Below are 27,860 nucleotides of genomic sequence, written 5' to 3'. Positions count from 1 at the left end.
TTAATAAAGGTTTTTTTTTCATAATAAATACTTGGTTTAGCATTGTTTGATTTTAGGTTATTTCCTTTGAATGGCCTATCAATCAGCATAATTTTACTAAAACAAATGAATTAAAACATAAAATAAATCCAGCATGTGAACCTCTAAGGAGTACATATATCAAGTATTGAGTAAAGTCACCAAGTATTCCGTTATTATACCAATTTTTGAGATACCAAGTATTGAATTTAGGTGCGAATTATCAAGTATAGATACCAAGTATTAAGTAAAGATACCAAGTATTCAGTAAACATATCAAGTGATGAGTAAATATACCAAGTATTTACAAAAGGTACCAAGAATTTTGTAAATATACCCTAAATATATCTACTGCATAAAATAGATAAAAAACTAACACCCTTGGAAGAGAGAATTCGAGATAGAGACATCAAGACCTTGATGGTCACTATTATTGCCCCCATAAGAGATATGTCAATTTAACCCTTCTGTTTATTTGCAAGGCCCATTACTGGAAACTATCGATCCCAATTCCACTTTAAAAAAACCCTTAAAAAATTCTGACCTCAGTTTCACAGTTGGTTGTCTCGCCAACTGCTCCACGGCGCGTGTTATCATCATTCCCTTTATCGCACCTAATGGTGCATAGGGTACTGCATTGACACATCAATGGCAGCATAATTTTTCAACCTTTTTTGTTACATGAAATAAGATGATTAATCTTATGCTTCAGGTGCTATTCTAGGCACAAGAAATACTATATTGTAAAAGCACGTTTTCAAAATAAATATTGCATGTTAATGTTGGGAATCGAACTCGAGACCTCTTGCACGGTAGGCGAATGCACTGACCGTTAGAAAAAATCATGATAGCCTTAGAATATTTTTTAAAAAAAGGAATATTTGTGTTCTTAATGTTTAACCAAATATTTAGATTTTTAAAAAATAACTCACTATTAGAAAATGAGAATCAAGTTGTAGTAGAGCGGGGTTCGAGCCTCTGATTTGTGAGTCCATGATGAGTCCACGGGACCACAACCCGGTTTAGTTAAATTAATAAATGATAAAATACAATCATAACAGTTTTATCAATAATTTTATAAGAGATCTTAAACCTACAACGCGGAATGATAAAGGCAGGATTACGTTGTTATGTTGTGTTGTGAAGTGGTGTGTTGGGGAGTTATCTGGCGCATATCTCTTTTATTTCACAGTCAGAATTACATTGCTCTAGTTTGATGTGTTGTGGTGCGTCACAATTCTGTCCCGATCCAACGATTTTTATCTGTGCCTGAGTCATGAAAATTCGATGAATGATCAATAAAAACTACAGAAGAGCCTTCAACACATCACACCGCAACACGACAGACTGCACTTCAACCCAACACAACACGCAATCTCATTCTACCTTAACTTAGGAACAAAATAAATTATGTCAAATATCAAATAACACAAAAATTTAGTCTCCGTGTCCGAAGTGTATAGCTCTGGATATGACGTCAAAGAGTCCTGATGGACATTGCTCCTTGTAAGAACTGCAGTTCCCCGTTGTGCCTTGTTTCTCTGCCAAATAATATGACGAAGGAAGTGACTCATCCTTCGAGGATGATGGCCTATAAAATGGTAAATTTATGAGCATGCACTTTTTTGCAAATTGGGGTGCGTCTTATCGTTCGCAAAATACGGTATATTGTCGCCGTGCAGGCAAAAGTCACTAACCCAAAAAACACCATTTTGAGAAATCGCAATTTGAATGTTTGGAGAACTAGGAAAAATCTGATTTTTGAGTTTTGGAAGTTTGTGTATACAGCACAATTCCTTTGTGTTTTTTTTTATAAATTCCATTGGTAACTGTTTCTTTCAGATACATTTTCATATATCTGAAAGGTTAACATATTACAACAGAGATGAAAAACATTTTAAAGAAGGCAATATAGATGTCTAGGCATCTACAGGGCCATTCTGCCCATATTTGAACATCTATATTACTTCAATTATTTCATCTGTTGATGTTTGTGAAGTTAAAGAGCTGAAACCTTTATTTATGCGAGTGAGATTCATCTAATTGAATTATTTCACTTACATACTAGGCAACGCCTGAAATTTTTATTTTTTCAATTTCTATACTTCTTCATGGACCAGGTGGATTTATCAACAATATTTTGAGTTTGTCCAAACCTTTGCAGACAAGGACTGGATTCAACTCCCTGGGGAGCTGTTAACATTAACATATTACAACAGAGATGAAGAACATTTCAAAGAAGGCAATATTGGACAAACTCAAAATATTGTTGATATCTGAAAGGTTTTTAATGTGGCAGGGTGGCTAAAATTTGGTTTAGTGGCTTGCTCGTTTATAATCTGGACAATGCAACCTAAAGGAGTTAGCGACGTTAATATTAGTGGTTAAAAATGTGTTTTATACGCTGTTTTTCAGGGCCAGACTGCGAAACTTCAGAGGAATATTCCTCACTAAAGCTTTAAAAAAATCCTTATAAAATTTTTCCAACAAGTCATTTTAATATTATTTATGTTTAAAGCATTGACTTTGTGGTCAAAAATTTTAACTAATGTTAGTAAATATTAGTATATAACCACTTACCGACTTTTTAAGTCTACTGGTTTCAAGACGTACCCGTCTCTTCGTCAGGATACTAACTACACCAACGTGCAAATACTAAAATACACCTCCACCTTCACCATCACTAGTATGTACTATCGGGTGCGGATAAGTGTTTGATGATGATAATTATACGGTGGTCGAGTGACACACGGCACGAAAACCCAGAAATATTTTGCATCTGAACTGGCAGGGTTGAATACGTACGTGAAAATGACGTGCATAATGCCTCCCAAAACCCCTTGATGATCCAGTGGTGTCTCGGCTGCTTCACATATGCTTCTTAGCAGGCACGCTTTTCCGGAAATTCCGCTTCTGTAATTTATAATCGTGTTGAAACACTTTCGACATTTTATATATTTTTTCATTTCAATTAATTTTCATTAAATTCACTACGTAAAGAAATAAAATTTACTTTGGAAATAAAAAAATAAACTTTCTTGACCTGTATTTAATAATCTCCGTTCAATCGTGAGTAAACGCAGGTATTCTGAATCAGGTCTAAGTATTTGTGTATCTGGGAAGTATGTTTACTAGGGATAGAAAGACCGAGAAAGATATTGAAAGAAGGGTAAGTGCCGGGAACAGGGTGAACGGTGTACTGAAATCTATTTTGGCAAAAAAATGTTTATCGCATGAGGCAAAACTAGCAGTTCACAATGGAGCTCTAGTGCCAACTCTAATGTATGGGAGCGAAGTAAGGAAGTGGAAAAATAATAATGAAAGTAGGTTAAATGCTTTCGAAATGCGATCCTAGGCGAATGTGTGGTAAAATGATGTATGATAGGTGCACAAATGTCGAGATCCGTGAACTATGTAAGGCTAAGACTTGCATTATCGACAGAATCAATAAAGGGGTGCTGCGTTGGTTTGGGCATGTAGAGCGAATGGACAGCGAAAGTTCGGCTAAAAAGATCTACGATGCGAATGTTGATGGATGCAGAAAACGAGGAAGAGCTAGAAAGACATGGCACGATCAAGTCCATCAAATACTTGAAGATGGACATGTCAAAAGTAGGAATAATCGGCGTGCGTGCATGAGAAGATGTCTGAATGTAGAGGAAGCGAGGTCTGTATGTAAAGACAGAGTGATATGCAGTTCTATTCTCTCTGCCTACCTACCCTGCCCCTTACGGGGGAACGGCGTGATGGTTTGTTGTTGTTGTCTTTAACTCGTATGGTTAAAAAAATAACGCGGGTGGCGAAGTGGACCAAAATAGACCCAGTTCGAAAATTCGCTTTTTGGGCCTGTTTCGCGGTGTTTTTTTTATAAACAAATTATAGAAATGTACTTAAAAGCAATGAGATGACATATCATAAGTTTTTTTGTGAGATTTCTCTATTTTATGTTTGTAAACACAAAAAGCGACGGCCGACGGGCGTTAAAAAATTCACGGCGACGATAATATTTTTACACAATATTAGTTTTGGTATGTATATATATTTACATATTTATACACACACAATTCTGGGTTTTTTATCCCAAGGGGGAGTAGGTATATTATTATTTATATCACTACAGAGATGGGTAGAATTTTTGTTTCAAGATTATGGATATTCGAGCGTTTACAGGGCTTATGACCTGTCATAGGTTGGGTTCAAGTGGCCACTTTTATGTAGAATTCTACAACATTCCCCATTCCGCTTATTAGCGAATATCCATATCGGTGACATTTTTGGTTTTTAGTATATATGTGATGAAACAGGGAAAGCTTTCGCTAGCGCGTTTGGAGCGCCATCTATGTATTTGATATTGAGGTCATAAGCCCTGTAAACGCTCGAATATCCATAATCTTGAAACAAAAATTCTACCCATCTCTGTAGTGATATAAATAATGATAATATTTTTATTCGTGTTTTTTTAGAGAAACCTCTGATAAATCTGGTCCGATAATTTTAATTTATGTCTCGAATAGAAGGATTTATTTTTTTTAAATTGGACTGAACGAAAGTCAAGTAAAAATTCATTTATCGCGTAATCGATAATTTTCGTATTCATAGGGTCTGAGAATTTTGTCGCCGGCGGGTATGAGTCAATAATAAAAAAATGGTTTCGATATCTACCGTAAACCAACGTTCTCGAATACAGACACAAATTTTCATAATTCCTCAAATCATCCAATTGCCCACAAACATTCCACATTCCATTCAATGATACATAGGTTAATTACCAAACGTTCCACTAGATTATATATTTTTAAAAAATAACTCAATACAATAAAACAGATTGCTAATAATAATGGATATAATGAGAACTTAATTGATGAAATATTAAATCAAAAACAAAAACGCAAACTTATAAGTAAATATTTATATTCTACTCCCACAATAAATAAAACAAACCCACCTAAACAATGGAGGCGGATTCTTTTTTATCTAATTCCCTACCACCAAACACTAAACGTGTATTATCTATGTTAATTTTCAATTTAAACTTATTTTTACTTAAAATTACTACTTTAAGTGTGTAAAATTTCAAAAGCTGGTCGCCCGTAGAGGGCAAAACTTTGGCAATCCATGGTATAAGATATAAACAATACCGAATATATTTTTTTCGCTATTTTAAAAGCGCTTTGGATATGATTGATTCCTGTTCAAAAATAATTATATTTAATTTCATTCATATGAATAGCAAATACTACGATTAGCACTATATAGTGCTAATCGTAGTATGCAAATCAAAAGAAAATTACAAAAATTCCAAGTAAAATGTGAACGACTTACTCTCTAAATTTGTCTTGAAGAATCGTATATGCAAGCTTCCGATCAAAATTACGAGCTACATCAGTGATCTGAAAAATATTAAATTTTATTATTGTTTAAACCCAAATTTATTTATTCAACAAAAATAATGAATAAAAGAGTCTTTGTTCATTGATTTATTTGCTGTTTATTTTGTAGAACTTCATATTTAAACTTAAAATATTAGAAATCAAACACTGATTTGAGTCTATTGAGCACTTCATTTTATTTTTACAGATATAAAAAAAAAAAAAAATCGTGACAATTTTTTCGCCTTGTTAGGGCATTTTCAAACGAATGTAAAGATTAGATGGATTGAATGTCCTTATATAGTATATTATTCAAAGTACTTAAGTAGAAATGTTTTTATAAATATAAAAAAAAATGTTTTTATATTTGTAAAACTAAAATAAAATGTTCAGTAGACTCAAATCAGTGTTTGATTTCTTATATTATGTGTCTTTGTTCCTTAAAATACACATATTATTACAATATTTAAAAAATAAAACATTATAAAAAGAAAAAAACATTTAGTATTAAAACATACATTTTGTCTCGATAAACTATTAAATAATATCCATTTTAAGATTAAAATAAAAGTAAAAGAGTACAGCCATAATTTTGTACACATAAAATAATGAACATACATATATTATTTTGTTTTAGATGCTTTGAAAAAATAGTATTAAGAAGACAGACAAAAAAAAATATACAGCAAAATAAATCTAAAATTTCAATTTATATCTAAAAAACCGAAATTGAAAATTGAAAGTACCTATTAAAATTAAGATCTTAAATATGTAAATAAAATAAAAAATAAAGAAAATAGAACTTCAAAGGAAAAAAATAACAAAAATACTGAGTTTCTTTAATGAATAATTATTTTTCGATTATTATATTTCTGCATTTCCTTCGTAATAATATATTCTTAAGTTTCCGACCCAGCGTCATGTTTCCCAAAAGATGTCACATTAAACTTGTCTAAAATCTCACGAAATCTAAACTTTCCGAAGGCATTTAAATAATGTGTGGTTAAGCTAGGGTTTCCTAGGACAGCGGTGCCCGTATTTTAACGGCCGTAGTGAACATTGATGCGGTTGACAGCCGTCGTAACGGTGACTAGAGAGTGGTTTCCTATAAAAATGGTGTTGATAACACCGTTAAAAAATAAAACCACTCTCTAGTCACCACTACGACGGCTGTCCACCACATCACCGTTCACTACGGCCGTCAAGATACGGGCACCGCTGTCTTAGGAAACCCTAGCTTTAGAGTCATTTCGAATAACGGCAATCCAAAAACTTTGCAAGTAAATTCGGTTTGATGGTTATGTTATCATTGTACTAGACTTGAACATTATAACCTTACGGAGTTAAGAGGATATGCGGTGCTAGACGATTTTGATGAATAGGTATTTGTATTTAAACATAGTTTTTCAGTTACTCTCTCGCAAATGCCTCCCCGATACTGCACGTCGGACGGATTACATCAAACTAAAATCGACAAAATCGGCGTTTCGCTATCCCGTTTTCTGCACCTCAAAACTGAATAAATTTTATTGTATTTATTGGAAAAAAAATCTTGACAAAATTAGTATAAAATTACAAAACGGTTGGTACATACATAATTAATAATAACTTTTCCACCTCTCTTATAAAGTAAAAACTCGTGTTTAGAGAGGGGGTTCTTTGGGAAGATTTTATATTTTATTTATATTTTATTTTTACTATCCAAAACAGATTCCTTAAAATAGGATATTATATTCTAAAAGATACACAATTTTCTACTTTTCAGGTAATTTATTTACGGACTTATTCAGTCCATTTAACAATCGCAAACGCATTTCTCTATATAACATATAGGAACTATTACATTTAAATTCAACTAAAGAAAATTAAAGGTAGGACAAAAAAATAAATAATAATTACTACCTCAAGACAAGATCTGGTATATCTTAGTTCTTTTTTTTCTTTTGGTTTCGAATTAAATATCAAGGTCACGTCGATGCTCGGTTGGCGGTTAAAAAATGACTAAATTCGCGTTGAGCATGAGTTGAGTGTAATAATTTTAGAATGCTCAGGGTAAAACGCCGTCTGACTTTTCTTCATTAACACGTATTCTCGTATTTTCTCCATGCATTATGGCACTAGTGTAGTGATTTTTGCATGCTTTTGATTGAGCACGACGAAGCCTCTTAGCCAATTGCATGAGGAGATAAAACGAAAAAATCACTTTTACGCATGTTTGAATCTAGAAAGACTCGCACCAAAAAAGTCAAGATCTTGTCTCTATTTTACAATGCGACGCGATCGTGACATTGGTGCGTGCAAGCCATTGTTTGTGCTGTGCTAAAAGAAAGAGCATCTGAATAAAATTTTCTGCGTCGGTATCTTTTGTGGTTTTCAAAAATAGTTATCATATTTGCACGCCGTACGTTTAAAGACAGAAAAAAAAAATGGAAGCTTTAATGGATTTTTGGTTATACTTTCTATGATAAACAATTGATCAAAAAAATAAAAAAAGAGACACGCCAATGGTAAATATCTATATTTTTTAAAGAAATTTTTTCTCCAGTGACATAATAAGGGAATAGTTCTCTGAGAATTTTTATAAAGAAACTCGAGACCACGTTTCCTCTTATATCCAAAAGTATTTATGAGTAAGCCTGTAGTTGAACTATTGTGTATTTTTTATGTTATATTTGATTTATAAATAACTTATGTCCGTTATCTTTTTAAATATATAAAATAAAATAAAACCGGTTCTGTCAGAAACCGCTAAAGGCGATTCCGAGTCTTTGCTTATGCGTTTTAACTATAAACAAGGGTATTTTTTATCTCATTTGTTTTTGTAAAAGAAAACCTTGCATTGTTTCGTTTCTTAAGTTTGTTCGTTCGTCATAAATCCATTGCACTCTAACCCAATCAAAATCGTATTTTACTCTCGTTCCCTCCCATACGATACAAATGAATTTACGAAACGAATTGACAACATATATTAAAAAAAAAAAAGATTTTCTTCCTTTTAAAATTTATTTGTGTACTTATATTGTTCATTAACGCCCAAGGGGCTTTTATAAAAAACATGCACGCTAATGTACTCGAAAATAAATCACAAATAATCAAATAAGTAAATTTACAGAAAAATGTGAAATTATAAAAAAAGTAAATATCTTTATTTTTTCAATTAAATTTAAAGTAAAGTTTCTTATAAAACCCTGATAAAATGATTGGTAGATCGTAGATCTTGGGTACTATCAAGTTTTTAGTTTTGATACTCATTCAGTTCAGCTTAAAGGTGCGGAAAACGGGACAACGAAACGTGGATTTTGTAAATTTTCGTACAGCATTGGAAACACTTTCGTATCAATATTTTTTTACTAACCGGAGCGAAGAAAGTCATGTCGCCCAAATTGGATACATTGTTTGGGAGCAAGTAATTTGCTTCAAAATTGTAAGAAACAAATACATTTTGATCCGGCAGATCGACTGGAACAGCTATAGCGATGAAAACCTGAAAAAAATATAATTTAATAAAGAACTCATTTCTATCGCTGTGACTAAAAAGGTAATTACTCGTAAAATACATTTAATGAACCACATACTAATGGTGCATGTGGCTTTTCATCGGTACACCCGTGTAAACATGAATTCAAAACGGCCAAACTTACATTTCAGGTGCTAAAAATGAAATATTAGAGATATATATATTTTTAAAAAATATTTCGTGTCAACTTTTTGACGAGGATCGATGTCAGAATCACATGCAATGTAGCCAAATACGCTAACCACTTCACATAGGTGAATAAGGCTCTGTGTACTGGTAAATCAAATGTTTTTATACCATATCATCGGTATACTGATAAAAGCCTATAAATGACAATGTGTGAGTAACAATTTATAGATGTAGTTATATGTCATTTTTAGAGCTTTATCAACTGAACGAAGTTATGCAGAACGCAGCCAGCCATCATCATCATCATCATCATTCTCTTTCCGCACCTAATGGTGCATGGGGCACTGCATTTCTACACCGATCGCAGCGTATCCTGATTATTTTTCAGGTACTTTTCAACACCCTGTTTTAAAATAAATATTTTATATCAACTATATCGGGAATCGAACCCGAGAATTTTTACCCGAGAGCGGCCATCGTGTTTTAAAATCTTGTTCAGCGATTTTATGAAATATATGATTATATGAAAATGTGGATAATATTTATGATACTTACCCCCTCTAAACTCGTTGGCGAGAAAATTAAAGATCTCTTGCGGTGTTTACTGTTTGATGAACTTAAGGATCCAAAAATAATTATACTGAAAATAAATACATACGTAGGGTTACTACTAATCAATAAATTTATTTTGCGCAAAAAAATTAAGATCGTAACTCAACTAATAACCATCGGAAGTATAAAGTTAATTTATGGATTTTTTATGTTTCTCTTTAAATGAGAGAATTCGTATTTATCTTTTATTTTTAATAACAAAACAATAAGATATATTTATTTGGTTTAGTAAAAAAAATATATTTACGTGATCTTTTAGTGGAATTACAGTAATTACAGAAAAAAACAAAACATTTACGATGTTCTTAAGATTACATACATCCGTCTAAGATAACATACTAATGTTCTTTGCATAATGGAGAAATAGTGCATACTTCTAATACCGGTAAAAATATATGAAAATAAATTAGAAAAATTATTTCTATTTTCAAAATCAATATATGTGTAGATATTGTGGAGAAATATTTTCATACATACCTTTAAAAAATAAATTACGAAAAAAATGTGTCCCTACTAAAACGCGACATATTCGGCCTTGATAATTGTGACGTCAAGATTCATGACGATGTTTTATTGAAATATTTTAAGAAAAAAAAACCGATATAACTTATGTTTAATATTTAGTTTTTTGTTCAAGTTTTCGTAAAATAAATTCATAGTTGTGAACGAACATGAACAATGACGTCAGTAGATAAATCTTTAGCATTTAAAATATTTATTTTTAAATACTTACATAAAATGTGTACATTAGATAGTGAAATTAGAAAAATTTATGTTTTTTTTTCATTTTTGGAAAAAAACGAATATTGCATTCTAAACATAAAATAAATATTTTCTGTAAAATTCTTACAGCGTAAGCTCAAATATAATTCTTCTTAAATAACAATTAAAAAATGTGTAAAAAAATAATATTGAGTGTATTATCACACGTATCTTTAAAAAAATGTGCGTAATGTACATAAAATATTATTTATTTATATTAATAATTCACAAGTATATTATTTTAAGAAAAACCAGTCGAAAATAAACGACGTATATTATTTATTATGAATATTTTTTTTAACATTTGCGATTACAAAATAAATGGAACATATTGGTAAACAAAGTAGAAAAAATAAATTATGCCTTAAAAATAGAAAGATTTATATAAATTTTAATATAAGTTTCACTGCGTATCCTGAAGTAAGCGTTATAATTTATTTACTAACATGTTTTTCCTTATCTAATATATAAAATAATTAATGAAATGATTCAACTCACCAGTATAATATTAACTTAAATTCACTGTTCATTTTCACCTCTGTCACAAAAAGAAAAGAACTATGTGTACAATTTATAGAACACCTGTCAATTAATCAGATTCCGCGTAAAACAATGACAACCTTACAAAATTGGACTAGTGATAAATTGACTTGTATTTTCCGTTTAAAGAACTTGTACCTGTGGTGTCCGGACTGTAAAACAAGATGACAGCTATGATTTATGTACAAACACGGCATATTAGAGGACTTAGTGACTATTTGTTTAAGGCAATATGATTTTTAAACAGGTCTTTGTACCCGTGTGCACTAATAGATGCTAATTTGGCATTCATGATCTTTGGTTGATGTAATTACTTGGAAACTGTAGAATGTAATGTATCACATGAAGTGCCTAAATAGTTATGCAGTTCGGGATTCGAGTCCGTTCATGACTAAACCATTAAAATCTTTATAAATATTGTAGCTTAATAAACGCATGTTTGCCAATTCTACAGAATCTGATAGCTTCTTTAAAAAAATATCTAGATTTGTTTTTGCTCTTTTGTAAACCTCGCGAAATGCAGTTTCGATTGTTTACGTAAAGACCGTAGATATACAGGGTGTTCATTAAACCCTGTCACATCCGAAACCACGATGATCAGTATGAGTAAGACGACATATTGGCACATTGAAATATTTTTTTTGAACGAAAAAAAAAATATTAAAAAAGCAAATGGTTGCTTACTTCCGCAGGGGAGAAACGTGGAGGGGGGAGGGGGAGTCTGATACTGCGCAACCAGTAAGTAAGCAACCATTTGTTATTTCAAATATTTTATTTAAAAAAAATCTTTGTTTTAAATATTTATTTCAATATGCTAATATGTCTTCTTGCCTGTACTGATCATCGTGGTTTCGAATGTGACAGGGTTTAAAGAACACCCTGTATAGTTTGTAAATTATTGAACACATATGCCCTAACGTTTAGTTTAAATTTTGATATTTTCCTATCGTTGTAAATGTTTATCGTCTTTTAAAATGCCCCCTCGGCGTATACATTGTAACGAGTCTATTTCGACGCGTAGGTACTTTAATTTCCGCGGCTGTAAACATTTTACATATTGCCTGCGCGCGAGTTGAAATTTTTGAGAATGGCAGCTCTGTGTGATTTTATAAAGAACTTCCGGGCAGATAAAACGGACAAATAAAACCATGACAGGCAGAATTTGATTCACGCGAGGAGAAAAAAAGAACAAAGATTTAATCCCTCATAAAAATGGACGTCTCTTAACAAGTCGTAAGTGGTCATCTTTATTTATAATAGCGCAAATCTCCAAAATAGTTTTTTTTTTTATTAAATTCGTATTTTTTTTACCAGGTCCATAAATACCCGCATACTATGTGAAATTTTCACATTCCTTAACCCCAAATCCTTTTATCATTATTATTATATATGGAGTCATAAAGCACCATTTGATTCATGTGAGCGCACGCTACTGAATATTGTCGATTTGTACGGGAAAATTGTCACCGAATCTCTATAGTAAATTTGAAGCGTCTTGAGATATATCTACTCCAATTTACATGATGATGGGACGAGATACCTCAGATATTTTACTCCGTGAGCTGGAGAAAGCATGCCAGATGAGATCATCACGAGCAAATTACTAAATCCAACTTTTAAAAATATTTTTTATGTCTTTAAATATATATTATAAAGTAATGCCTAGTAGGAGAAGACCCGTGAAAGGTAGACTAACATATATGTTTATTTATATATTGCCATGTACATACACACACACGTGTAAACAATTAAAAACATTCATACCTATACACACATACATCCACGCACATACACACATATATATGTACACATACACATACCCACATAAATATTCATACATATATACACACCATTCCTCTACACGTGTGATGTCACCGTACTTCTCCTAAACAGCTTAACCGATTTACGTGCGGTTTTCAGAGAAATATAGATCTTTGCGCTGTGCGTGTTTGTAGATATTAAAATCTTCAATCGAATCTTAAAAAAAAAGAAGTTAGGAGCATAAATGTTTTATTCATCGATCTACCAGGGTTACGTTCGAGGAGAATGCATTTGCAAAAAAATGGAATGATATTGTTTTTTTGTGGATGAAAAAAAATGGTTTTTGAATGTTTGCAAACAGCATTTGTTTTTGTCATTATTGTACCGCACTATAGTATCATAAATGCAAATTTGCTAAGGTGAGATTATGAAATGTATCAATACTGCTGATTAATTTTATTTTGAGAACAAATGTTATCCTTTATGAAAATGTCAGAAATATATGTTAGATCATTTTTATTATTAAAAGGCAATCGTTAACAAAACAATCTTTTATTTCATTGAGTCAAAGGTAGTGTGAATTTTCATAGTATTTTTTTTGTAGAACGTAATATTATTTGGAGAGATTATCTTACATTTTATATATATAATTTATTTGAATTGCCTTCTCCTAGGAGGCATACATTAATTTACCTTACCTTTTAACTGAGGTCTCATATCTCTTGATTGAGCTAGTTCGGTGAATGCGTTTGTAATAAAAGCTGGCCATATAATATTTGATTTATTTGATTCATTTATTTAATTACATTTTATTTACAAATGGGTGATATTGATTTATTTATCTATTTCAATGATGTCCCATTTCCTCTGGCATCTATTGACTAGAAACCTATGGGTATAATCCGTTTAAGGGCGATTTAAAAGTCGTCCTGGAGTCACTCTTACATTTGTATTGATTTATTCATTTGATTCGTTTTGAAGAGACAACGCTTCCATTGTCTAGGATCACTTTATAATTTTGTCTTTACCCATTTGCAAGTGAGCTAGATTTATATGGTTGATTTTTGTTCAGCGACTGTCCATACCATGTAGGTGGTTTTATGAGCATCTACATGCGTGGGGCGAGCTCTGGCGCTAGAATGCGGAGCCGACTATAAACGTTACAACATAAATAAATAAGTGAGCTCAGAGATGAGATTAACTTTTTTCAAGAACCAGATCGCCCTCCCTTATCCCTAACCCCCCTCCAGAAAAAATAACTTAGTTTTTCATTAATTTGTTTTTCATTCTGCACATAAACAGATTTAAAAGTTAATTAACAACAATAATACAGAGTTTTACAGAGCAACAACGTTTATTAACCACTATGAGCTATGAAAAAGGCGCTAAATTTTCTATCGCATTTTTTTATGTATTAATTTTTTTTATCTCATTCTGGCCCTTGGGGGGCCAGTCAAGTTATGGAAAGGAAAACATTATTTACTTGTACATTTTTTGAAGCGTACATCTTTAACTATATTCCTTTTACGTGCAATCACTTAACTGAACTTTTCCACTTATTTTTATCATCTTTCCATTTTTTTTTTGCTTCGTGAGATTTAAATATTTTTACAACATGGCGGACTAAATAAACCGAACGAGCTGCGACACATGATCTCAATCGGAATATTAAATGATAAAAAAAGATTTAGGATCGGTTTGGCGAACTCTGAAAACTTTAGACAGGTTTTAGGTTCTAGTGAACCGGTACGAACCGATTGAATCTCACCACTGAATGAGCTTAAAAAAAGACGGGAGTAGGAATAAAATAATGACGCTATTGGAGTAAAACGTGGGTTAAAAAAAAAAACAAATAAACACGTTATTCGCTTACTAGCTGCATCTCAGATTAAACAAATATCGCGCCGAGGAAATCGCATTTCAAACGCCTTTATTCTGTTTTAAATATTCGCTCAGTTTCAAGGGTTACATTATTATGTCGTGTTGTGGAACAGTGTGTTGCGGAGCTATCTGGCGTGCACCGTGGCAAGAAATACACTGTTCTCGCGTGGTGTGTCATGGCGCGTGTCGTGAAACCACTCCGGTCATCTTTTCCCAGGAATCACTATGGCGAGTACATCCAATAAGCAGTTGAGATGTTGGACTGAGATGCTTTCGCTATAGTCATCGCCAACGCCGGGGGGACCTGACAAGGCACCGCAAGAAGAAGAAGACATAACATTAACATATAAAATGCTTCATATTAAATAATTTGGCTCAAAATATTCCTTGCACCTTTGCCCAAATGTTGTGTTAAAAGGAGGAATATTGACAGTGATATTATTTCACTGTCAATATTCTAAGTTAAATGAGTTATTTAATGTATCATTTTTCAATTCGATATTGTCATTTTTTACGGCAGATTTTTGAGATTTCAAAATAGTTTATAATATGCGATTTTATACTAATTCATTTAATTGTTTATTTTATTTAGTGTTTATTGTATTGTATTTTTATCGATTTAAAAATAAAAATAAAAATTATTAGTGCTTTTACGCAACGAGGAAGTTCAGTGCTACGGGAAATTTGGTATAAAAAAGTTTTTTTACACAAGGTTAAATCAAAAACATTTAATTGAACGGCAAAGTTTCTCAAAAATGTGTGAAAAAATAAATAAACAGCAAAAGCTAAAAATAGACTACTTTGAAACGTCGCAGGTTCAGGTGAACTAATCAGTTATGGCGCTGTTATGTATTGTGATGGATTTCCGGTTTCCGGGTAGCCATCTTTTTATACGTTTAGGGAGTTAAGACAGGTACGGTGTTCTCATCTTAAATATCAGAAAACTCACTGACATGAGCTCGTGACGTCACGGGGGGAATACTTTCAAAATTACAAATCATAGCGATGATAATACAATTACGATTTTTTATACTATTTTTTATACTTAACCTACATTAATCATAATTTTATTTGAACACGATTACATATACCATATTTTATTCATCATCATAATCATCATTCCCTTTCCGCACCTAATGGTGCATACGGCACTGCACTGGTACACCAACTGCAGCGTATGTTGATAATTTTTTTGTTACATGAAGGTAAGATGATCAGTCTTACGTTTCAGTTATCAGTCAAGGGACTATGAAATATTCTAGTGTGAAAACACCTCTTTAAATAGATTAGATTAAGATTTACATTTATTTATTTATGACAAAATACAAGGTTTTAAACTTTACATATTACATTACATAACATATTTTATTTGTACGAAATATTCCCAATCAACAAAAGTGCTGGTATAAGGGGATATTTTATATATTAACACAATAGTTTAAATAAAAAGTCGATAAAATAACATCACATATCACTCTTTACACGGGCTGTAAAAACTGTTTTATTTAGGTGTTTTTTAAGTACGTATATGTTTTTTAAATACGATACTTATTTTTTAAATTTTTTTGTTTCGATTTGTAGTCTGTTAACTAACTAACTAACTAACTAAGATGAAAAAAAACACACACACTTTACTTCTTCGTCTGTTCTCCTGCAAAATTCAAATAAAAAAAGGATATTTATTAAATTAAAAATATTTTTTTAAAATACTGAAATTCCTCATTGGTGTAAATATTATGTAATGTCTTTATTTATGTGAATTCCGTAAAAATATTTTTAATTGTTTGTTGACTTGATAAATGCATGCAATTTTTTTTATATCCACAGAAATTAATTCAGGTTTGAAAGGCTTAAATGCATTAATAAATAAAATATTCATAATTATTAATAATAAAATAATTGTGGATTTTATTAGCCTCATGAACTGGTTAACTTTATGGGTCGTCGTGTATAAATGAAATAGAGTTGATAATGCTCGTGGGACAAATTTTAATAAACTTTTTGCAGTTTCCATGTTTCCCGCGATTTTCCGCTTCGTAGTAAACGTCTGACAGGTCTTCATCGGTAGAGGAAGATGGACTGTGAAAAAGTAAAATTAATTATTAGTATTATTACCAAATTTAATCATATGGTGACGTGTTATGTTTGGTCTATTCTGTTGTATGGCTCAGAAACCTGGATATTGTAAAGAAATGTTTTCATACCTAATTATTAAAAAATATGCCTCTAGTTTATATGACTTGGGAGAACGTACAAGAGCTGGCATACGATACAGATGCAAGGAGGCTCTTTGTGAACGCCATATGCTCTAACTAGGGAGCTGACAAGGTATGATGATGATACGTGGATCTTCTCAACCCATGGACACATATTATAAAGAAATCAACTTCAATAAATCAGGCGTATCAAACATTGGTTTAATATATCCTACAACAACAACAACAACAAACCATCACGCCGTTTCCCCGTAAGGGTAGGCAGAGAGGATAGAACGCCACATCACTCTATCTTTGCATACAGATCTCGCTTCTTCTACATTCATACATCTTCTCATGCACGCGCGCCGATTATTCCGACTTTTGACATGTCCATCTTCAAGTATTTGTTGGATTTGGTCATGCCATGTCTTTCTCGGTCCACCTCCATTTCTGCATCCATCAACATTCGCATTGTGAATATTCTTAGCCGTTCTTTCGCTGTCCATTCGTTCTACATGCCAAAACCAGCGCAGAGCTCCTCTCTTGATTTTGTCGATAATGCTTGTCTCAGCCTTACATAAGGTACGGATCTCAAAATTTGTGCATCTATCGTACATAGTTTTACCACACATTCGCCTGAGAGATCGTATTTCGACAGCATTCAGCCTACTTTCATCCCTGTTTTTCCAAGTCCATACTTCGCTCCTATACATTAGGATCGGGACCAGGACTCCGTTGTGAACTGCTAATTTTGCCTCTTGCGACAAACATTTATTTGCCAAGGTTGATTTAAGTGCTCCCTTCACTCTGTTCCCAGCACTCACCCTCCTTTCAATATCTTTCACAGTCATTCCATCCCTAGTAAAAATACTTCCCAGATACACAAATTCCTCTACTTGTTTTAGTATAGCTCCATTCACAGTGATTTCACATTTAGTCATACTTTCATTTCTTTCTATCCAAAATGATAAATCTATTGTAGGAACAAACAGTAAAACAAAAACATGTCCATAAATTCAGAATTTGATTAATGATAAATCGTCTTCGTGTTTATCACATCGTACAAAAATGTTTGTGCAATATTTTATCCAGTTATTTTTAGTGTCATCTATTTTTTTGAAAATATCGACAGAATTATATAGACACAATGCAATGAAGTCTTTATATATTTTAAATATTTTTAAAAATCGGTACAAGATGTTAAATAAAATTTTTATGTTATGCCTAAAATGAAGATTACTCTTTCAAAGCTTTGAAAAAAAAATATTGTGGGAAAAATAATGCGCTGTAAGAATAAAAAAGCTTTGAAGACTATTATCTCGGAACTTGTTTTAATGACTAAATGCATTCTGCCAGTAAAACCTCGACATTTTATAATAAAAAATCTACCTAATGTAAACGAAAAAAATAAAATAAATAAACAAATAAATTTAGGTTTTAAAAGAAAAAATATAAAAATACACTTCATCTCGCAGAATTTCGTTGAAATTTTATAAAAAAACAATTGAAATAATATTAAAATGCCATAAATTAACACTTAATATTTTGAAAATAGTTGCATACACTTATCAAGGAATTCATCTCACAAACTAAAAATTATCAAGATCGTCACAAAATTCAAAGTGAAAAAAAAGTATATATTATATATATAAAGCAACGACCGGTTTCAAAGCTACACAAGCTTTATTATCAAGGTATAATTAAGTAATTAATTAATTTTCATTTTAATTTATTTCAACAGAGAGGGAAAACATTTTTGAGAAGGGAATATGGAAGTCTAGGCATTTACAGGGTTTACGACCTGTCATTAGCTAGTTTAAGTGGCTACTTTACACACCGTGTAACATTCACCATTCTGCCCATGTTTTAACAACCACATTTCCTCAACTCTTCCATCTGTTGACTTTTGTGAAGTGAAAGAGCTGAAACCTTAAAGAAGAAGTATAAAAATTGGAAAATTGTTTTCAGGCGTTACCTAGTAGGTGATTTGGTTCAGCCGGATGAATCTCACCCACGTGATAAAGGTTTCAGCTCTTTTATTCTTTTTCAGCCTTCTTTATTCCATGCCCCCCCGTAGTCTTTTCAAAAGTCAGATGCCCCACCGGCATCTTTTTAATTAAACAGCACGTAAATTTCAAATCATATTGTAATATATTTGTCAACATATGAACCCCTAATGAAATTAAATAAAACCTATTCTAATACATGTAGTGTAACTGAAATTATTACAAAACAACAATTGAAAATGTAATAAAGTAGAATAAAATAAATACGTGTATGGTGCCCTTTATAGACACGTCTTCCGCGCATTGACATACCCATAACAATGTACTATCAAAATACCGCAATGCAATTACACAGCTTGGGCCCGCTACCAATACAATATCTACAGCTACATCCTGCACGTTTTCTGTGTTTTTAGATAATAATTGAAATTGTAACGGGTTTCATTCTATTTTAACTATAATTTGGTGAAATACAGTTTTTAGTCTACGAACATTTGGACAAACTCAAATATTGTAAAGATTATTTATAAAGATAAGAAACAAAATTGGTCCAAGTATGCTTCCTTGAGGGACGCCAAATGAAACTCCGGTTTCGTCGCTAGATTTATTTTTAATCTTTACTATTTGCTTTCTTTTTTTCATGTAACTTTGGAACAGTTCCAATTCCTTATTAAGGATCCTATGTTCCTAAGTTTTTCAAAAAGTATGTGGTGTATAATAGTATCGAAGGCCTTGCATAAATCGAGGAAAATACCCATACATTTTTCTCCTTTGTAAAGATTATCATTGCATCTGATTAAGAGTTTCCATCCTCGTCATTGTCATAATCAGCCTTTCCTCGTCCACATCCAGCGGAGGAGAGGGCACAGATCGGCACTCCAATTGATGCGTGTCGTGATGATTTAATACACGAAGGCAAGATGACCAGTCTTAAGCTCAAATAAAAAAATATACTCACGTAAAAACTACGTAAAGAAAATCTCCCATAATGCCATTATGATGTAAAGGTGCTTCAGCATGTTCACATATCGACCGTAATAGGCATGCCCTACCAGGAAACCCCTGCCTGAAATATTGAAATAAAATTATGTCAAATACAAGTTCATTATCATAAAAATAATCAAATGTAAAAAAAACAAATCAATCACGAAAATTGAAAGTAGAATTTATTTAATGTTTAAAAAAAAAAAGAAATTCTTGTGTTTTTATATTAAACCCAAATATTTCAATTTTGGTGCCCATTTTCAACTAGTTGTAAATAACTCACTATAAGAAAATGGAAATGAAGTTAGGGTGTTATGTATCTAACTTATCCCATTCACCTTAAATATTCCGACCATTTTTATTATTATTATGCTTTATAAATAGGATTCATCGAATCTCTTATAATCGTCGATAAATAAATTATAACTATAAAATATAAATAAATAAAATATAAATCAATAATTAGTACAATATTTGAGTTTGTCCAAATGTTTGTAGACAAAAGAATGATGTAATATTTAGTAATCACAGTAAAAATAAAATAGGATAGAATTCACTTATTAAGTATACTTATAATTAGAAATCAAACACTGATTTGAGTCTACTGAACACTATATTTTATTTTTACAAATATAAACATATAAAAATAAAAACTTCGTGACAATTGTTTCGCCTTATTGGGGCATTTTCAAACGAATGTGAAGATTATTTGGATTGAATGTCCTTATATAGTTATATAATTCAAGGTACTTAAGTAGAAAATAAAAATAATCTTATGAACTATAGCATGTACATTAATCATAATTGAGGGAAAAACCAATGGTTAAGGGTGAGGCTAAGTGTTTAATAGGTAATGGGGAATTTAGGTATTTATATTTGAATTTCGGGGAAAATATAACAAAGTAAGTATTTATTGACATACAAGTATGTATTGTGAGATAATTAATGAAGCTTTATAGTTTTGTAAATTAAGATAATTGTTGTCAAAAAAATATCAATAATATTATAATAGGTTGCTGTTCATTTTAATTTTAAAACATGATTGAAATATTATGAGGAAATTTATATAAACATAAATGTATTATCATACAATATTGATATTTTTAAGAATTTCTTATCAAAATATATAAATGCAATTGTAACATGATTCATCTTTTTTCGGTTTTTCCTTTCATCATAAGATTATTTTTATTTTCTGCTTAAGTACCTTGAATTGTATAACTATATAAGGACATTCAATCCAAATAATCTTCATATTCGTTTGAAAATGCCCCAATAAGGCGAAACAATTGTCACGAAGTTTTTATTTTTATATGTTTATATTTGTAAAAATAAAATAAAGTGTTCAGTAGACTCAAATCAGTGTTTGATTTCTAATTTTAAGTTTAAATATGGAGTTCTACAAAATAAACGCCAAATCAATCAATAAATTAAGTATACCTTGATAAAGAAGCTTGTGTAGCTTTGAAAACGGTCGGCAGAAAGAAAAAAAGTGGTTACAAATAAAGTTGTTTTATAATAATGATAACACTTACTTTTCTATATTATTTTCTATTACTATGTATGCAAATCTTCTACTAATACTGCTGAGAGTAGGGGAGTGTTCAGAGCTTCTTTTTTCTTGCCTCCTTCCCTCCACTAGCTGAAATAACAAGAAATAAATGCGGATTTTATCGTTTTATCTTTTGAATTTATCTGAACATTCAGGAAAAAAATCCAATTTGTTTTTCGCTAAATAACTAGCTTTGTATAATATGTATACGATAAAAAATATCTTATTTCATATATTCTGCCTTTTTAAAAAACGAGAGGAAAATATTGTACCATTATATTATTTTGACTGATTTAATTGTATAGGTCGACCAGTCTTACTTGCCAGTTTGGTAAGAGCGCTAGTATAGGATGGACAATTTTATTGTAAATATTAAATAAGCATGGTCTATTCATAATCAAATTCAAGAAATATTGTAATAATGTTTTTTTAAGGAATTTGATTATGCCACGTCTTTCTCGGTCTTTCTTGCTTTCTGCATCCATCAATATTAACATTGTTAATCCTCTAAGCCGTTCTCCCACCGTTCATTCGTTCCTCATGGCCAAAACTACTACTTTTTTTATATTTTTAATTCCCGTTCATTATTATATTATTATTATATACTAACGTAGTTTATTAATAAATATAAATTGAATTACAAAGACAAGCGTTGTACGATTAAGCAATGCTGCTATTAAAAAGTACATTATATATACTAGATAAATTTTACACATTAAAACAAATATTTAATAAAAGTGTTAAAACCTGACAAAACAAAACAAAACAATATGAAGTTATAAAAACTGACCAAATAGGAAAATATTTTTGTTTTCAAATAAAACAAACACAACAATACTTGTTTTATAAAAAAAATACAAAACTTGCTTGAAAAAATGTAAACTAAATATAAAACTAAAAATATAATATAAGTTACATGGTGCGGGGAGCGGCAAGGGGGGGGGGAAGTAAGGGATTTTAGTTATAAAATTCGACCTCTAGTAAGTTTATTGGTGAACCATTTTTTTGTCAATAAAATCCTTTAAATGTTTCGCATTTTTCGACAACATAGTATTTTTTCTAAATAGAAACAAAAAAAATAATATTTAAAAAACTTTTTGGATCCTTTCCATTTCATTCGGGACCTACAATCTGCTTCAGTTTTAAAATGATAATACATGTAAAACTAACAATGAAATAAATAAGTAAAACATGAAAATGAGTAAAACATAAATTTTATTTTCATTTATTTTATTAGAGAGCCAACAAACATTTATATATTTATATGATACAATTATATTATAAATAAATATCATTATAATAATTACTTACAAGTGATTCGAAGGCTGGTCTTATCCATGAAGCGTTAGCTAGTGTGTAATGGTTCTCTTCAAAAAAATACGATACTGAAACTTGTTTTTCATTCTCTAGAGGTATTGATATAGTGGCAAATATCTAGAAAAAAAAACACAAATATTGATAAATAATAATGTTGATGAGTTTATTTATAGTGTAACAAAAAACAGCAGTACCTACTGCCGTCATAAGCATAGAGGCAGCTATTTGCAAAAATCGTATTTTGAGATATGACGCGTTTTAGCATTTATAAACATGCAAATTTTCAAAAACTGTACGAAATCTTACTGTTTATATGAAAATATGAAAATATCTTACTGTTTTATTACTTAAAAAACTTAAAAACTTAAAATGACATGATATCCTAATTTTTTTCAACAGATAGGGAAAACATTTTTGAGAATGGAATATGGAAGTCTAGGCATTTACAGGGCTTATGACCTGTCATTGGCTGCTTTAAGTGGCCACTTTACACGCTGTTTTACATTCACCATTCTGCTCATGTTTAAACATCCACAGTTCCTCAACTATTCCATCTGTTGACTTTTGTGAAGTAAAGGAGCTGAAACCTTTATCATGTGGGTGAGATTTATCCGGCTGAACTAAATCACCTACTAGGCAACGCCTGAAAACAATTTTCAATTTTACACTTCTTTTTTTAGCACTGAGTATATTCAATAATGTTTTGAGTATGCCCAAATGTCTGTAGACAGGCTGGATTTCCTTCCTAGGAAGTTATTCCGATCTAAATTTTACACAGTGTGTAAAGTGGCCACTTAAACCAGCCAATTACAGGTCATAAGCCCAATAAATGCCTTGACTTTCATATTCTCTTCTTAAAAATGTTTTTCCTCTCTGTTGCAAGAAATATAGATCGGAATAACTCCCTAAGAAGAAAATCCAGCCTGTTTGCAAACATTTGGACACGCTCGAAATATTCTTAAACATAATATCGTGTTTTGAACAGAAATATTTTTTTATTGGTGTTTGCTTGATGTCAAATGATTCGAAAATTCTTGTAAAACATCACCTCATATTTGACTCATTTTGTAAATATTTGTCGAAAGGCTGCCTTTTTGCTTATAACGGTGAATATGTCACAATAATGATATTATGTTTATTCTTATATGAGTTTTTTGCTAAAATAAAACTTCTTGGGAATATGAAATAATACACATTATAAAATATAAAATAAATCATGTCCCGCTAGCTTAATTCGGAGTTTCTTCTTTGAAACACATTCAAAAGAAGGCTGCGGAAATTAATGCCGAAAAAATAAAAGGAAACAAACATTGGTGTTAATGATGAATAAAAAGATAAATATTAGTGTATAAACAATCAGAATTTATAAATCTTCTTGTACATTCTATTCCAAATAAAACCATTGTTGGTGATGTCCTTATTATCGTTTTATTTTCCGAAGAACTGCAATACATTTTTAAAAATTGTACCAAAGTATCCAAGAGCTGGCCTGATAACATAATCCTAAGGGACTCTATAGTACCTCCAGAGTCACCTGATCTACGAATGCCCAAAAAACTAATTAATTTAAGTTATCGGGTCAACCACAGGCTTTGTACGTATAAAACATTATATGTATACCTAAAAAATACCTGTCAGAAATTTTCTCCCCCTTTCGGAGTTTCTCAGGGTTCTCATCTTGGTCTTATTTTATTTATGTTTATACAAATATAATATCTTGATAATTTTTTACAAGAAATTGTAGAAATGAAGAATAGTTTATCGACGTTACCGTTAAATATTGATCAGAATACAAAGATAAAATTTGGGATGAAAAATATTAAAACGGATAACCTAGGGACGTCCAAAAAAAAGGTAACAAATACTGTCCTTGTTTATATTTGAATCTTGAACAACTTACCCATTCTGTTTGAGGTTGGTTGGAAAATATTATTTGTAGAATTTTTCGCCAATTTACAGATATTATGAACAAAAAGTTAAAAATAAATACATCGTATTAACAAGAGTGAAGGGTTTTATGAGAAGTCTTATATTAAAAATGTATGAAGTAAAATCAATAATTTATTTTTTCAAATTATTCACTAATGCATCTTGGTGAAAGTTCTTTTTTAATTTGGTGAAATATAATTTAATTAAATGACAGGTTTATACTTTTATCCAATTAGTTTTCGTAGATAAATAATCAGTTACATCGTTCTAGCAAAACCATCTTCTTCCTGGCACTGAATCAACTTATTGGCTGTTGGGGTCGGCTATTCTCGTTCTCAGACTGTATGTCTTCGGTTCTGAGTATAGTTTTCAACTAGGCCATTTTTCTGCAGGATTTTGGAGCTTTGAGTAATACAGGAGTTCTTTGGTCTTCCTCTGGATGACTGGTAAGGAAGATCCACAGATATTGCCCAATTTACTGTATGGTTTCGTGGTCTTCGTCTTATATGCCCATATTATCTCTGCTATTGCTCTTTTTATATATATGTGGTGCTACAGGAGGATATTAAAAATCTCCTGGGTGCATAGAGTTCGAAACGATGATGTTCTCCGACGGATGGAAAAAGATAAAGAGGTACTGAAGACCATAAAGAAATGAAATTTGAGTACTTTGGGCATGTGATGAGAGGCGAAAAATTCAAAATTTTACAAGTCATTATACAGGGAAGGATTGAAGGAAGACGCAGTGCAGGTAGAAGGCGTATCTCTTGGCTTAAGAACTTTCGCGACTGGTTTTTATTGCAGCACCCAGTCCTTGTTCAGGGCAGTTGCCAACAAAGTAAGAATCGCAACGATGATTTCCAGCCTCCATCGGGGAGAGGAACCTTAAGAAGAAAATTGCTTTTTCAGCTTACTGTTTATGTCAGTGAGACCCAGGTTATCACGAGTACGTAAACTCTTAATTCTATACTCCTGCCGACAGCCTAAGCATTCGCATTTCCGTTGTTTCAAATTTTTGCTACAGTTAGTCTTAGGGTATTGTGAGAATGATGGTCTATTGGTCTACAAAAGTTTAGTGGATTAAGTTATTAACCTGCTATTAGATAATAATTTAATTTTATTAAACAAGTAATCAAAATATTTTATACAATACTTTGGTGAAATTAAATATAACGATACGTTTTTCTGTGGATAAATACGACAAAATATATAATGGAAAATGTGTTTTTGGTCTTACCCCCATTTGTGTATTTACTGGTTCTATTAGAAATCTTCTTCTTCTTGAGTGATTTTCTGATTCATTGTTACTGCATTTGGCCATTGCTACGAGCATTCTGAAAACATTATATTTCATAATAATTTTGAAATCTCTAATATTTGGACCAACTCTCAAACCCACTTCCCATTTTCCTAGCGCAGCTCCACGCAACAATAATCACGCCTGTTGAAAAAATATAAAACTGGTACCAAACTAACATTAAACAAGTAAAGTGCTCCCAACACGTTCTCAGCAACCGAGCTGAGCCAGCGTCCACCTAGACCGCCATCCCAACTCACACAAGCTGTGCCCGCGTCACCAGAAGGTTCCAGCACCACGTCACACCCTCAATACATCAGCAAGTTACTGCAGTTGCGCAACTTTCCCCTAATAATACATTCCACTCTTTAAATTTTCCTCCTGCAGTATGTTTGCAGGCTTCGTCCATTTCTCAATAAGGTACAAAGATTTATTGTTTGGAAAAGTCTTGACATTTTAGTTCAGTTCCTCGAAACAGCGTTTTATTAATATTTCATTTACCTACTAAGTCTAAAGACTTTTTGGTGGGACACAAGCTTTAAAGAAGGTTTTTTTATAAATCATCATCAAACTTTTATCCGCACCCGATGGTGCATAAGGCACCGCGTTCTTAAACCAAATGCAGCGTATGTTGATCATTTGTTTACAGAAAGATAAGATGATCGACTGATCAAAGTAAGACTTTACGCTTCATGTGCCGCCAGTCCAGGGTTTACAAAATATTCCAGTGTAAAAAACACCCTTTTAACCTTCTTGGCAGTGCGAAAAAGTATTTTTTAACACATTTGATGTTTGAAAAGGCTTCAGAATTTCAGAGTTTTCTAATCTAATAAGTATTCTTCAGAATTTTATGTTTTAATCAAAGTAAAATATGGCAAAACAGTTTTAACTGAATGCAGTTTTAGTTCGTGAGAAAAAAATAGGTCATGTGTATCCTATAGAATACATTGCCAAAAAAGGGGTTAAATAAATATTTTCGGAAAATATAAAATCGTCGGAAATCGAACCCGAGACCTTAACAATGATAGGCGACCGCGTTAACCGCTACACGAAGAGGCGGACTTATCTCTACTCATTTTTTTTATTCAGGATTTTTACAAGCAGTCATCGAGACGAAAACACTCGTCCTGGGTTCCGGTTCTATTTCTCACACAGAACTGTATTTTTGTATGAATAATGTCAGTAAAACAAAATATTATTTTGGCGTAAGATAAAATGTAAGTCGTCACTAAATATAATTACAAACTGCTAACAACGTTTTCGTGACGTGCTGTAACGGAATTATTATATTAACGATACGATAATCTATCGTACTTAGCGCGCGTGACATTGAATAAGTGACAAATAGGAAGGTATAATACTCACAGTGCAAATATTGTATAATTAAGTTCCATATCGTCACGAAACCCCTCGCGAAACTTGATTGATTTAGGATTACGAAGTGACACTCGAACCGAACATCGCGTGGCGATTACTTTGTCGTCCAAAATTATGACAGCTCGGAGCAGACGCTGGGGCAACGAAAAATAGTGTTCAGAGCGTTGCACCCACTCATCACATATCACACAATGTACCCTGAACTGTTTGATTTTAAAATTATCAGATTTAACCTACACCTGTGTTGTCAAACGATTCAAGAATTGGACCCTAGCAGAAATAGCAGTTATCACCAGAAAGAAATAACGTATGGTCCTAATAAGAAAAAAAAAACAGCTCTAAAAGGGTGAAATAAATAATGCACTAATAAGTAAATTGGGAAATATCACACACGACGAATATCGATAAAAATATGTAAAATGAAATTAGAAAAATTATATGCATTTTCGAGATCAATATGGATATTGTGGAGATATGTTTCCATACATATCTTTTAAAAAGAAATTATCAAAAAATACATTCATTTATTAGTAAATTTATTGCAATTAAAATTAATATACATACTTAATAACAGGGAATCAATGTAAAACCAATTAATGCAAAATGAAAAC

At 31.7% G+C, this 27,860-nt stretch overlaps 1 protein-coding gene across 1 annotated transcript; it reads right to left on the bottom strand.

Moving 5' to 3' along the window:
- Positions 1–194: 194 nt before the first annotated feature.
- On the bottom strand, positions 195–27,369 carry LOC148276365 (uncharacterized). The gene is made up of 13 exons (XM_088234370.1): positions 27,238–27,369; positions 25,813–25,909; positions 22,641–22,763; positions 21,313–21,419; positions 19,752–19,859; positions 16,527–16,668; positions 11,086–11,099; positions 10,906–10,989; positions 9,589–9,673; positions 8,743–8,871; positions 5,341–5,408; positions 2,824–2,931; positions 195–1,609 (listed from the first exon to the last, which is right to left on the bottom strand). Exons 1-13 carry the CDS (start codon positions 27,264–27,266, stop codon positions 1,456–1,458), a joined length of 1,248 nt encoding a protein of 415 aa, XP_088090496.1. The 5' UTR covers positions 27,267–27,369; the 3' UTR covers positions 195–1,455.
- Between the last annotated feature and the right edge of the window lie 491 nt (positions 27,370–27,860).

Source organism: Micrasema longulum, unplaced genomic scaffold (assembly GCF_059751315.1).
Source record: "Micrasema longulum isolate JH-2025_06_02 unplaced genomic scaffold, ASM5975131v1 h1tg001232l, whole genome shotgun sequence".
Taxonomy (NCBI): Eukaryota; Metazoa; Arthropoda; class Insecta; order Trichoptera; family Brachycentridae; genus Micrasema; species Micrasema longulum.
The sequence above is the reverse complement of the archived record's forward strand: the minus strand, read 5'-3'. Positions and strand labels throughout refer to the sequence as shown.